Source organism: Sapajus apella, unplaced genomic scaffold, assembly GCF_009761245.1.
Source record: "Sapajus apella isolate SASKATOON/1434 unplaced genomic scaffold, GSC_monkey_1.0 scaffold22, whole genome shotgun sequence".
NCBI lineage: Eukaryota > Metazoa > Chordata > Mammalia > Primates > Cebidae > Sapajus > Sapajus apella.
The window spans coordinates 26,400,207-26,414,128 of NW_022436962.1; the positions used below are offsets into that span (position 1 = coordinate 26,400,207).

General features: G+C 37.0%; 1 protein-coding gene across 3 annotated transcripts in view; it reads right to left on the reverse strand.

The window, feature by feature from the left end:
* The window catches only part of WDR26 (WD repeat domain 26), a 48,252-nt gene that overhangs the window by 15,197 nt on the left and 19,133 nt on the right, over positions 1-13,922 (reverse strand). For all 3 annotated transcript variants that reach the window (XM_032289382.1, XM_032289384.1, XM_032289383.1), the window contains exons 7-9: positions 10,716-10,854; positions 4,183-4,323; positions 690-809 (exon numbers count right to left, since the gene is read on the reverse strand). In XM_032289382.1, coding sequence (XP_032145273.1) covers positions 690-809; positions 4,183-4,323; positions 10,716-10,854 — 400 coding nt within the window. The remainder of the gene's footprint in view (positions 1-689; positions 810-4,182; positions 4,324-10,715; positions 10,855-13,922) is intronic.

The window sequence follows — 13,922 nt, forward strand, 5'->3', positions numbered from 1 at the left end:
AGTCAAAAAAAAAAAAAAAAAAAATTCAAAGGGTTAAAAACCTCAAAAGACATTTAAAAAATCTTTTCAATTCTTATAAATCAGAAACTTGCTTTCAAGAACAAAAATGTTTGGCAAAAGACATTTTTTGTTCTACTAAACCCGAAGTCTATACTTTGTACAAACATTTGAAGTGTTTAAAAGAAAGGAAAAAATAACCCAGAAAATTCTACTGGAGAGTGCTTGTCTAGGATGATGGCAAAGTAGGTCTTCATAGAGTATATTTTATTTTAATTAATTAATTAATTAATTTTTTTTTTTTTGAGACAAGAGTTCCACTCTTGTTGCCCAGGTTGGAGTGCAGTGGTGCAATCTCAGCTCACCATAACCTCTGCCTCCTGGGTTCAAGTGATATTCCTGCCTCAGCCTCTGAACAGCTAGGATTACAGGTGCCCACCACCATGCCCAGCTAATTTTTGTATTTTTAGTAAAGACTGGGTTTCATGATGTAGGCCAGATTGGTCTTGAACTCCTCATCTCAGGTGATCCACCCCCCTTGGCCTCCGCAAGTGCTGGAATTACAGGCGTGAGTCACCGTGCCTGGCCCATAGAGTACAGCTTATAAGATTCTGAGTCAAGGAAATTGTTTAAACAAAACTAAATTTGCTTTTAAATCAAGAGACATTGGGAAGGGGGCACTGAATACTTACACACTGATAGAACTGCCCACGCTGACCTCCAGTCACAAAGCGTTTCCCATCTGGATTCCAAGCCACACTCGTCAAACTGTCTTCATGAGACTGGCTCATTTTTGTCCTTAGTTCTCCTGTCTATAAGGAAATAAAACTGTAAATGAGACCTTCAACATACCTCTCTAAAGGAAATATGTGAAAAAAAATACATAATAATAGATGTCTGGCTGGTTTCCCAGTTCACTAGAGAAATGAATTGTTTTAAGTGCCCCTACAAAAAAGAGACTACAGGACTCAGAAGAGAAATTAAGGACTTGCCAAAAAACCCAGGAGTTAAACAATGTCTGGCATAGGTAACGCAAAGAGCAGATGAGATAAACTTCAATAAATCTCTCATCTTAAATTAATTATATTCATAAACTAAAACACATTATCTCAAGCAAGATAATGAAAAGCCTAAGACTAGACACCTATTCCTTCTGAGCTTCTACTTCTCAGTCCAAAGTTCTTTAGAAATTTTATTCTAAAACTGCAGTTAATGCAATTAGCAATTTCTCAAGAACATGATTAATGAGTAAAAAACTGTGCCCATATGTGGTGGTGCACACCTGTAACTCCGGCTACTCAAGAGGCTGAGGCACGAGAATCACTTGAATGCAGGAGGTGGAGGTTACAGTGAGCTGAGACTGTGCCACTGCACTCTAGCCTGGGTGACAGAGTGAGGCTCTGTCTCACAAAAAAAAAGAAAAAGGAAAAAAAAAAAAAAAAAAAAAGAAAGCAAAACTATACCCATAAAGTAGGCCAAGGGCAGTCTAAATAAATTATGTTAAATTTCATATTCAAATATTCACAATATATTAGGGAAGGCAGGAAGAGAGCAAAAAACAGTTTTCTGACACACAACCTTATTTCAATGAAGAGTAATAAAAAGAAACCTTTGTAATGTTTAAGACAGCCATTCCATGGCATTTCTAACTAAGAATATTTAGTGGTTACAACCCTCAGGTATCCTCTTGTTACATTTTCTGAGTTACTCAACTTAGAAGGTATACACCACATACCATTTAATCTAGTCTTGATTCCATTTGTTCACGGATTAGAAACAGGATCTGAGAGATAATAGCTGCCCTTGATATAATAAAAAGTACATGGGCATAGTTTTCCTGTGAGAAACGGGTAATCAAAAGTAGAAATAAAAGAGTGAAAACAAAGGGTATGATTAGGAATTGGGGCCAAGTACTAAAAGCAAAGAGGGCACAAAACCAGAAAACCAGGTATCCTTTACACTGGTAAAAAAGTGTTCAATGTAAATCCTTCCCCCAAACTGTTAACTACTCTCCCCTATTTACTCTTTTGGGTTGACTGATATAAACAGTTAAAAGTTTAGAGCACAAATACACAGCAATAGCTAAATTCCTGGCATTTTCCATTGACAAATACATTAACACACTAAGTTCTGAGGGCAGAAATGGTTTGTCTTCTCTCATTATGCTATGAATAGTAAGTACAGGAGGTTAGTAGATTAGTAAGAATTTTTCTAATATAGGAAATGATTAAAGAAATTTGAAAACTGATTAAAAGATCATCCTTTTAGAACAAGTTTAAGTATATAAAGTCCTACACAATGAAAATTACATTAGAACATAGTTTAATTGTTCAGAAATTCAAAATTGGTCAAAGGAAGACTACAAAGGCACTCTACATTAAATTTCTATTACAGGATTAAGGCTACATACTTTCTCCTTTGGAAGGTGAAAAGAAAGCGTTAATGGAAAAACGTTTTCTTTGATCTTTTAGGTCAGACTTGCTTCAAGTTCTGTTTTACTGAGACAAAGCCATTTTAATATTCTACTCTATGTTTAGCCACCTCCCTGAACCCAATCACAAATCCAACATTGATTAAAATACTGATCTTATAAAAATGATATAAAACCATTTTGGGAACAACTGTAAATTTTGATCATGAGTACTAGATATTAGAGAATTACAGCTAATGTTCTTAGCTATCATAGTGTTTGAATATGTAGAATGTTATTTTTTAAAAGATACATGCTTAAGTATTTAGGGCAAAATATCTAATTTACTTTCAAATGTTTTAGATATGTATATAAATGTAAGTACAAATGCATGTTTCCTTTATTTAGTTTGTTTTCCAGATGGAGTCTTACTCTGTCACCCAGGCTAGAGTACAGTGGTACAATCCTGGCTCACGGCAACCTCTGTTGCCTGGGTTCAAGAGATTCTCCTGCCTCAGCTTCCCAAGTAGCTGGGATTATAGGCACCATGCCTGGAAAATTTTTGTAGTTTTAGTAGAGACGGGTTTCACCATCCTGGCCAGGCTGGTCTTGAACTCCTAAACTCACGATTCACCTGCCTTGGCCTCCCAAAGCGTTGGGATATATAGGCGTGAGCCACCACGGCCGGCCACAAATGCATTTCTATGTTATCTATGCATGTATGTATATACAAAATATCACAAAATATTAACAGTTATTGAATCTATAATGGTGGGCATACAGATCATCATTGTCCTCTTTCAATTTAATATTATTAATATTTGAAAATTTTCTTAATAAAAAGCTGGAGTTGAAAACAAGGAATATGTCTGACCAGTAAGGCAGTCTTACTATTGTTAACTACAGAGTTTCTAAAACACAGAATGTAAATAACAAACTGAACCTAATGTTGATTTTTTCCTAAAATGGGATCCTGCATAAAACTCAAATTTTCATATATGAACAGCAATGGGCTGGGAGCGGTGGCTCATGCCAGTAATCCCAACACATTGGGAGGCCAAGGCAGGTGGATCACTTGAGGCCAGGAGTGTGAGACCGGCCTGGCCAACATGGTGTAACCCTGTCTCTACTAAAAGTACAAAAATTAGCCAGGCGTGGTGGGCACCTGTAATCACAGCTACTCGGGAGGCTGAGGTAGGAGAATCGCTTGAACCTAGGAGTCGGAGGCTGCAGTGAGCCGAGATCATGCCACTTCACTCTAGCCTGGGCAACAGAATGAGACTGTCTCCAAAAAAAAAAAAAAAAATCCAGCAATAAAGCCCTTAGTTGTAAGTACTGAAAACATCATTTAGCTTCACTAAACTAGGTTAGTAAATTAAATATAGGTAGGGAGATGGTGTAACTGCCATTAGAATGGAAAATTTGGTTTAATGCTGACCTTTTGCATTTCAAAGGTAGGTCTAATGTACAGTTGTGAAACTATGAAACCACTATAAAATCTTTTCTGAGGAACCACAGCAAATAGTATAAATTCCCACAGAACAAAGCAAAACATCCTGAAAATATTTACTGATCATTCTTTCAAAACTATATTACTCAGCATAATATTTAAATTGATAAATCTGGAAACTTGGGCTCTACTTGAATAACTAAGAGATAGATTATAGCAATTTAGGTTGAATGGTTCTGTTACATAAATCAATAATGTTATAATGACTATGTATATTACGGCTATGCTGTACTTAAACGCTAAACCAAAGATGGAACTTGCTCACTTGTACATTCCAAAGCCAAAGCTCAGAGCAGTCATCTGGGCCACAAGCAACAAGATAGTTGTCATCTGGACTCCATGCAATATAAGAAACGCCATAAGCATGTCCTTCTAATGTTTTAAGCAGTTTTAGCAGGTGTGTATCCTAGGAGGGAAAATAGACAACTCAGTTAACTCCTGTCACTAAAGTCATTTTTTGGTGCAAGAACTTAAATAACTACAAAGTACTTTGATAATTTAACTGAGGAAATTTTCAGACCAATTTTCCCTTTAATAGCTTGCTTCATAAAGATTCATTCACACTGCAACATCCATTAATCATCTACTATACTATACTATTAAGCATCTACTACACAAGTCATTGTATTGCTACATAAACACATAGAGATATATTTGTATTTTTAATATATGTAAAAAGATATACTGAATTTGCCCTTAGAAAGCTTTCAAGGCAACTGAAAACAGATGGGTATAATAAGAGCTATCTCTTACGTATTTTTAAACAACTTCATTGAGATGTAACTTACCATAAAATTCATCCTTTTAAAGTATACAACTCAGTATATTTTTGCATATTCAGAGTTGTGCAACCATCTCACTATCTAATTTTAGAACATTCTCATAATTTTCCAAAGAAACCTCCTACCCATCAGCAGTCGTCACACCCCTCCCCGCAGCCCCTGGCAACCACTACTTTCTGTCTCTGTCTCTATTGCCTATTCTGGATGTTTCATATAAATAGACTTATACATGATACAGTCTTTTAATTGGCTTTTCACTTAGCATGTTTTCAGGGTTCATCCATGTTACAGAATGTATTAGTATTTCATTTCTTTTTATTGCTGAATAATAGTTAACAGTATAATTATTTTGTTTATCCACTCATGAATTGATGAACATTTGGGCTATTTCTCTACTTTTTGGCTATTATGAATAATGCTGCTATGAATATGTATGAGTTTTTGTGTAGACATATGTTTCCATTTCTCTTGGGTATATACATAGGAGTGGAATTTCTGGGTCATATGCTAACTGCTTAACATTTTGAGAAGGTGCCAAACTCTTTTCCAAGTGGTTACACCATTTTACAATGCTACCAGCAAAGCTACCACTTATTAATGCTAACCAATATTAGTGCCATTCACAAACAATGCTTCATTTAATCTTCACAAATCTAAGATATTATTCCCTTTCTCATATTATAGGGAAGAAATGAAGGTTTAGAAAGGTTAGAAACGTGCCTGTAGTGCAACGGGGATTTGAATCTGGGCTGCCTCACTTAAAAGCCCATATTATAAGCTATGTGGGCTGAATTGTGAAGTGCAAATGTAGACATGGCAAGTGACAAGGTAACAAGAGTTGACATGTTTGTTTTAGGTTAAGGGGTTATATTTTTCGTGTGTGTGAAAAGCCACTTACAATTCGTAAGCCAGGGAATATATATAGTATGATATTTGGCTTTAGGAAGAAAACTAGGATAACAATGTGGAAGATGAATCAGAAAGAAGAGACACAGGATAAAGAAACCATAATGGGACAATGGAGCCATAATGAGCCATAGTTCGCAGTTAGTTCCGCAAAAATGAGGCCCTAATGTAAGATGGTAAGGACTAAAGGAGGTCAGGATCAAAAGATATTTTGGGCTGGGCACTATGGCTCATGCCTGTACTTTCAAAGGCAGAGGCTGGAAGACTGCTTGAGTCCTGGAGTCCAAGACCAACCTCGACATAGTGAGACACACTTATTGTTTTAAAAAAAGATATTGTGGAGATAAAAATGACATGACAGAATGTAACAGTAAATGTTCAAAGACAACCTCCAGATTTCTGGTTTAGGGGACAGGGATGGATGTTAACAAGAAACAGATGAAGTAAGAATTTGGCTAAAGGTGGGAAGAAACATTAAGTTTTAGACTTCAGTCTTAAGATTTGTTGAGTTTAGCTTTGAGCCTGGGCTGGGGGGTGATAATTCCAATGAATGACCCACAAGCAGTTGAAAAAAGTTGGGAACTAGTCTGATAAAATTAGGTTGGAGATTCCTCCTCTCCTGACAAATGTCACTGAAAAACAGATTATGTTTATGCTCTTGTTTCTTCACTGAGCTCTACATTTCTCATTCATACAATTATCTAGTCCAAATCATCATTGTTTTGACAAAATTAAATAGTTAACAACGTGACTACTTTTGATTCTTCTTTTGGAAGGGGGTAAGAGGCATGAGATATTTGTATTAGATCAGTAGTATCATTAGGTCAAAGTGGTTTAAATAATTTGCTAAGCAAGTTAAGTCTTCTTGACTAGCTCAAGATCTTCCAGGAACAAATTTTCATTCACAGTACTTTTCCAGATAAACACAAAGATTTGCTTTCCAACTGAAGACAAATTCCTTTAGAAATATTTAACTTAGCCAGGCACAGTGGCTCATCCCTGTAACCCCAGCACTTTGGGAGGATGAGGTTGGTGAATTTCTTGAGGCCAAGAGTTTTGACCAGCCTGGCCAATATGGTGAAACCCTGTCTCTACTAAAAATACGAAAATTAGCCCAACATGGTGGCGTGTGCCTGTAATTCCAGCTACACAGGAGGCTGAAGCAGGAGATTCGCTTGAATTCGTGAGGTGGAGGTTGCAGTGAGCTGAGATCCCACCACTGCACTCCAGCCTGGGCAACAGAGCAAGACCCTGTCTCAATTAAAAAAGAAAAAGAAATATTTAACTCAAAAACTGTTTTATGTACTTGAATGAAAAAAATATAATCCTATAAAAGATAAAGTTGAAAAGAAAAACATTAATACTGTATCTTCACAAGTATAAAGTACCTTTATACTAATATATTCAAAGTGGAAATAACATGTTTGTGAAGCCTACGTGACTTTGCTTGGATTTTTGGGGGAATGGGTAAAATTCATTTTTTTTTTAAGGCAAAGAAAAACTGTTAAAGCAAAGTAGACACTGGAATTACATCAACTCAATTTTTCAGGCTCTCTTAAATGTATTCTTTTTTTCCTCTCCATTAAAAAAATACAGACACACACAAGTTCAAAAGGGCATATATATGCATTTTGTCTGAGATGAAGTCTTGCTGTCGCCCAGGCTGAAGTGCAGTGGCGTGATCTGAGCTCACTGCAACCTCTGCCTCCTGGGTTCACACAATTCTCCTGCCTCAGCCTCCCACGTAGCTGGGACTACAGGCATGCACCACTATGCCAGACTAATTTTTCTGTATTTTTAGTAGAGATGGTGTTTCACCCCTGTTGACCATGGTGGTCTTGAACTCCTGACCTCAGGTGGACTCACCCACTTCGGCCTCCCAAAGTGCTGGGCTTACAGGTGTGACCCACCGCACCCAGCCAAAAGAGCATATATTTTCTTATAATTTCTTCAGACAGTATTTGACATAACAAAAATACCATCATACCAAAAGAGTTAAACAGTCCCAGAGGACTCACTGTAATAGAGCTATTTAAAAAGTATGGTCTCTAAAAGCCTCTATGTTTCATTTTGGAATGTAAGCATTAACTCTGCATTTCCCAAGCTAATCTGGCAACAGAGGCCCTTTACATGTAACACTTATTTCATTCTGTATATCCATTATTCTGACAAAAACATGCTAGGAAACACTGGCTTAAGAGTCTAAACTTTTTAGCAAAGAATACAAAAGCTCCTCCTTGATCTGGATGCTACTTAACCTCAACTCCTACTCTACCCAAAACTCTTCCCCCAAAACTCTTCCACCCAAGTGCCATGCTATGTTTTCTTTTGCCCAAGGGCCTATCCTAACTAGTTTTGCCTAAATAGTTCTTTACCTCTTCTTCATCTAACATTTACTTTTCTTACTTTCCCTAGCTTTCCAGTTCCAGGAGGCTTTCTTTTATGAGCGCCTGTAGCACCCACTATAGAACAAATACAGTGTATTATCATGTGCTTAGTCTGTCTATAGCAGAAGACCTGGCACACAGCAGGTGTTTAATAAATGCTGGCTAAATGAAAGGGGACTCTTACACACTGCTACTAGGAAAAACTTAATAAAGCACAGTTTTGGTATCACTGCCTTCTTTTTCAGGTGTCATGCAAATAAATGACTGCTGAATGAAAACAGAACTTAGAGTAGTGTGCAAAGGCTATGACTTGATCCCAAACTCTTTTTCTAGTCTAATTTCCCACTCTGCCAATTACTCATCCTATTTTCTTACATTTTTTTTTTTTTGGGAGAGGGAGAGGAGGGCAAGAGGTTTTCCTCTCTTCCTATAATGCTCCTTTCCTGTTGTCTACTGTGTGATGCACAGTAAAGCTCCCTTGTGGTTTCATAATACTTTATGTATTACCTATTATGTATCATCCTTATTTCAATGCATTTTGTTTTCATTTAAACTGTACATTCTTTTCACAGGCATTTTTAACTTGAGATCTACAAGAATGTAATAGAATCAGGGATCTATGAATTTAAATGGGAAAAAGACATCTCTATTTTCATTAAACACAGCCTGAAATTTGGCATTTCCTTCATTCTTATATGCAAGCAATTAACAAGGCAGTATTAGCAGTATTGGGTATATCAGTAATTATATTAGGTAATATATTAGGTACCGGTAGGTAGTATACTAGGTGGTATTAGGTAACTCCATTAACAACAGAAATCTTAAATCTTTTCATATCATATTATAGTTGTTGCAGATATTTATGCTCATTACTTCAAAATTCTGATACTTATATCTGCTGCTAGACTTTATTATGTAATACATTAATAAAGCATTCAAAAATGTTTTTTGTATTATGTAAATAACTATGTATCAATATAATTGGCTTTCCTTAGTAATGAACATATAACATATATTTGGCCTTGCTATGTGCTTTGGTTTATGCATTTAAACACATTCTGAGAAAGAGACCATAAAGTTTGCCAAACTGCCAAAGAGACAAGCGGTACCAAAAAAATGTAAAGAACCACTGCTTTATGGTAAAGAATGTATCTTATTTACCTTTCTTCATTGCTCGTAGCATATAGGTATGCAAGAATTGCTGTGTGCCCTCAACTTCAATTCTCTTCTAAAAAGAACTGTTAGGTTGGGAATGGTGACTCACACCTGTAATCCCAGCACTTTGGAAGGCCGAGGTGGGCGATCAGCTGAGGTCAGGAGTATGAGACTAGCCTGGCTAACATGGTGAAACCCCGTCTCTACTTTAAAAATACAAAAATTAGCCAGGCGTAGTAGTGCACGCCTATAGTCCCAGCTACTTGGAAGGCTGAGCCATGAGAATCTCTTGAACCTAGGAGGTGGAGGTTGCAGTAAGCCGAGATTGTACCACTGCACTCCAGCCTGGGCAACAGAGACACTAAGAAAAAAAAAAAAAATACTTCCATCTATCGTTTCCTTTTTCTATTTTTCTCAAGATGGGGGCCCAAAACTTTTATCTTGGGCTAATATCATATTTTAATTCTAAACTTGAAAATAAGTCTATTTTATGTGAATGACTCCTAAACCAAATATAGCTCCTTAACCTATCTGGAGTCATGTGCTTCTTTGATCACTTGAAAAGTGTTCAACTAGTTGAAATAAATGAAAATACTTATTACTCACAACAAATCCATAGGTCATTTGGTTATAAACACACATTTATCTGATTTTAGAGGGAACTCAGAATTTTAAATCCAAAATAAAATATATATCAATGGGAAAACAAGGTGAGGAGGGCATACACAAGGTCCACCAATTATACAAGATAATAATGGGCTTCAGAAAGCAAAAGGGTAATGAGTCTTTTTCTAACTTGTGCTTGGGACAGAATGGACATTGTATTAATCTTTCTTTCTTTTCTTTTTTTTTTTTTTTTTTTGAGACAGTGTCTCACTCTGTTGCCCAGGCTCCAGTGTGCAGTGTCAAGATCATAGCTTACTGTAGTCTCCACCTCCTGGGCTCAAGTGATCCTCCCACTTCATTCTCTCAAGTAGCTGGGACTACAGGTGTGTACAACCATGCCTGACTAATTTTTTGTTTTGAAAGACTCACCCTATATTGCCCAGGCTGGTCTTGAACTCCTGAGCTCAAGTGATCCTCCTGCCTCAGTCTCTCAAAGTGCTGGGATTACAAGTATGAGCCACCGTGCCTGGCCTAATTGTTCAACCAAGTATTAAAGATATAAACTGGCAGAGATGTTAATAGCAGTGGGTTTGGAGTTAAGATATTCCTGGATTTGAGTCAAACTTTACCATTTACTAGCTGTGAGAGTCAAAGTATTTAATTTCTACCTCAGTTTCCTCATATGAATATAGGAGATGTTGGCACCTCAGGGTTTTTCAGAATATTAAATTAGATAATGCATACACAGATTTAGGATTATCACTGATACATAAATAATGCTGATAATATTAATTTATATATATTATCTATACAACACATGAAGATGTAAGAAATAAAGATGACAAAAAATGCTGTTGGAAAATACTACGACTGATATACGTATACTTAAAAATATGAAATCAATGAATTAGATTCAAAATTACCCCCTTTTGCAATATAGACACTCATATTGGGGTACATACCGGATCAACTTGCCATATGATAACTGTTGTATCTTTTGATCCTGTTGCTAGTTTAGTGCCGTCATTAGAGAATTTACAGAACCACACTTCATTACAATGCTCCGTAAGGATCTGCTGTGTATAACATGGGAACTGCCTCCTAAAACAAAGAGGTCTACAAATTATTATTCTTTCGAAACAGATTAGAGTAATAATAACACAAAAGATTAAATAACCGATAAAACTTCTTTGAAGATCACATCACTATTTAAAAATAAGAAATAAATGCATTTATACATTTTTTATTATTTTTACTTTTTCTGAGACAGGGTCTCTCTCTGTTGCCCAGGCTGGAGTGCAGTAGCACAATCACAGCTCACTGCAGCCTTGACTGCCTGCTCAAGAGATCCTCCCACCTCAGCCTCCTGAGTAGCTAGGACCACAGGCCTGTGACAACACACCCAGCTAAATTTTTTTGACCTGCTACTGGGGAGGCTGAGGTGGGAGTATTACTTGAGCCTGGGAGTTAAGAGACTGCAGTGAGGTGTGATTGCACCACTGCACTCCAGCGTGAGTGACGGAGTGAGACCGTTTCAAAAAACAAACAAACCAAAACCAAAATCAGGATAGGCATTACAGCTCCAGATAATGAGTTTAGGTCCCTTTTCACTTATAAGCTTTAATGTCTTTGGCAAGTTACTTAGCTACTCTCAGCATGAGTTCCCACAACTACAAAAGGAGATAATATCTACCTAATGAGGTTCTTAGAATTCTTCTAAGAATTGAAATGCATTTAAAACTTTTGGAATGCAATACTCAAATGTGATTAATAATATTTTTGGGGAAGCACAGGAGAAATGCAATATATGGCAAGGAGTGCAACAGTTAAGAGCAAAGCCTTAAGAATGGGAGTAGTAGAGTCTCACAGACTTAGATTCAAATCTTGGCTCAGCCACTTAGCTATGATTCTCAGAGATTAAATTAACCTCAATTTTTCCAACCATCAAAGATTAAGGTATCTGCCATATAGAATTCCTTATACAAGGATGAAATAAGAGGAAGAGAAAATGACTATAAACCATTTAGACTGAATCTGACACTTAGCTAGTACCTCTTAAATGGCAACCAATATTATATATCAAAGGCAAATAATTTTGTGATTTATGATCCAGTTTACCAATTTAAATGACTATTTTCATTAAGTACTCATTTTAAAAAATCATTCTTTTCCAACCTCTACATCAGCACTGTCCAATAGAACTTTCTGTGACAATGGAAATGCTATATACTCATGGTAGCCCTCACTACAATGGGTATTGAACTAATATGGTAGCCCTCACTACAAATGGCTATTGAACACTTGAAATGTGGCCAGTAAGCTGGAGGAACTTGAATTTAAATGGACACATGTAGTTAGTGGCTACTGTTTAGACATTCTCTGTATTATAAATTATATAATATTATAAATTCTCTGTATTATAAAAAATGTTATTTAAGTAGGCTGGGCATGGTGGCTCACGCCTGTAATCCCAGCACTTTGGGAGGCTGAGGTGGGCAGATCACCTGAGGTCAGGAGTTCAAGACTAGGCAGGCCAACATGGCGAAACCTCATCTCTACTAATACAAAAATTAGCTGGGCGTGGTGGCGCATGCCTGTAGTCTCAGCTACTCGGAAGGCTGAGGCAGGAGAACCGCTTGAACCTGGAAGGTGAAGGTTGCAGTGAGCCGAGATGGCACCACTCCACTCCAGCCTGGGTGACAGAGCGAGACTCAGTCTCAAACAACAACAGCAACACCCCCCACCCCTGCCTCCCCATCCCCCGCCAAAAAAAACCCAATGTTATTTAAACATTAATGGATACACTTTTAAGTCTATCCTGAAACACATTCTTCCTTCTCTTTCTCATCAATAATTAAAAATTTTATTTTGTCAATTAATGAGCCTGAAACATAATATATATTTAAAAATATATTTAAAAATAAATTAAGGTTCTTTATTTGGTACACATGGCAATCTACCTTAGATGGCTATTTGGAGGCTATTTTAAGCTTTCAGATTTTCAAATTAAATTGCTTTAACATTATTACTCTATATGTGTGATTTTTAGATAAAATAATCAATACTAGATGATTTATTAAGCACTTAGTAGATGCCAAATGCTGCTTTACAGACTTTACATATAATATTGCTCATATAAGTACTATTAATCCCCATTTTCATGGGGCTCAAAGAGGACAAATAACTTACTAGATGTCATAAAACTGGTAAGTAATTGTACTAGGATTTGGACCTATGGTTAATTCCAAGGCCAGTTTTCTTTTCAAATCCCATTTTTAAATCATATTTTTCAAGGCACTGTTGGATAAATTCCAATGAAATAAACAATTTCAGTATCAGAAATAGTTTTTTCCTCCTCTAATGTTTATCTTTGTTTGTTTTTTTTTTTGAGACTGAGTCTCATTCTGTTGCCCAGGATGGAGTGCAAGTGGCACGATCTTGGCTTACTGCAACCTCCGCCTGCTGGGTTCAAGTGATTCTCCCACTTCAGCCTCCCCAATAGCTGGGATTACAGGTATAGGCCACCATGCCTTGCTAATTTTTTTGTATTTTTGATAGAGACGGAGTTTCATCATGTTGGCCAGGCTGGTCTCGAACTCCTGACCTCAGGTGATCCACCCACCTCGGCCTCCCAAAGGGCTGGGATTACAGGTGTGAGCCACTGTATCTGGACTGTTTTTTTTTTTCTTTTTTTTTTGAGATGGAGTTTTGCTCTTGTTGCCCAGGCTGGAGTGCAGTGGCGTAATCTCAGCTCGCTGCAACCTCCACCTCCTAGGTTCAAAAGCAATTCAGTTCTCCTACCTCAGCCTCCTGAGAAGCTGGGATTAAAGGTGCCCACCACCACACCCAGCTAATTTTTACATTTTTACTAGAGACAGGGTCTCACCTTGTTGCCCAGGCTGGTCTCAAACTCCTGGGCTCAAGTGATCTCCAAAGTGCTGGGATTACAGGCATGAGCCACCGTGCCCTGCCTAGAAATTGTATACAATCTAGTAAATCTTTTCAGTGTACATCAGGATTTTTAAAAAGTCATAATTCATTTATTCATAATTCCTTATTCTCCAGAAAAAAAGCTGATATTTAATTTCAAAGCTAAGATTTAATTTCTGAAAATAGTTTTCTAGTTTCAATACTGAAATCTAGTCTCTAAAAGAGTAAAGCACGTAACA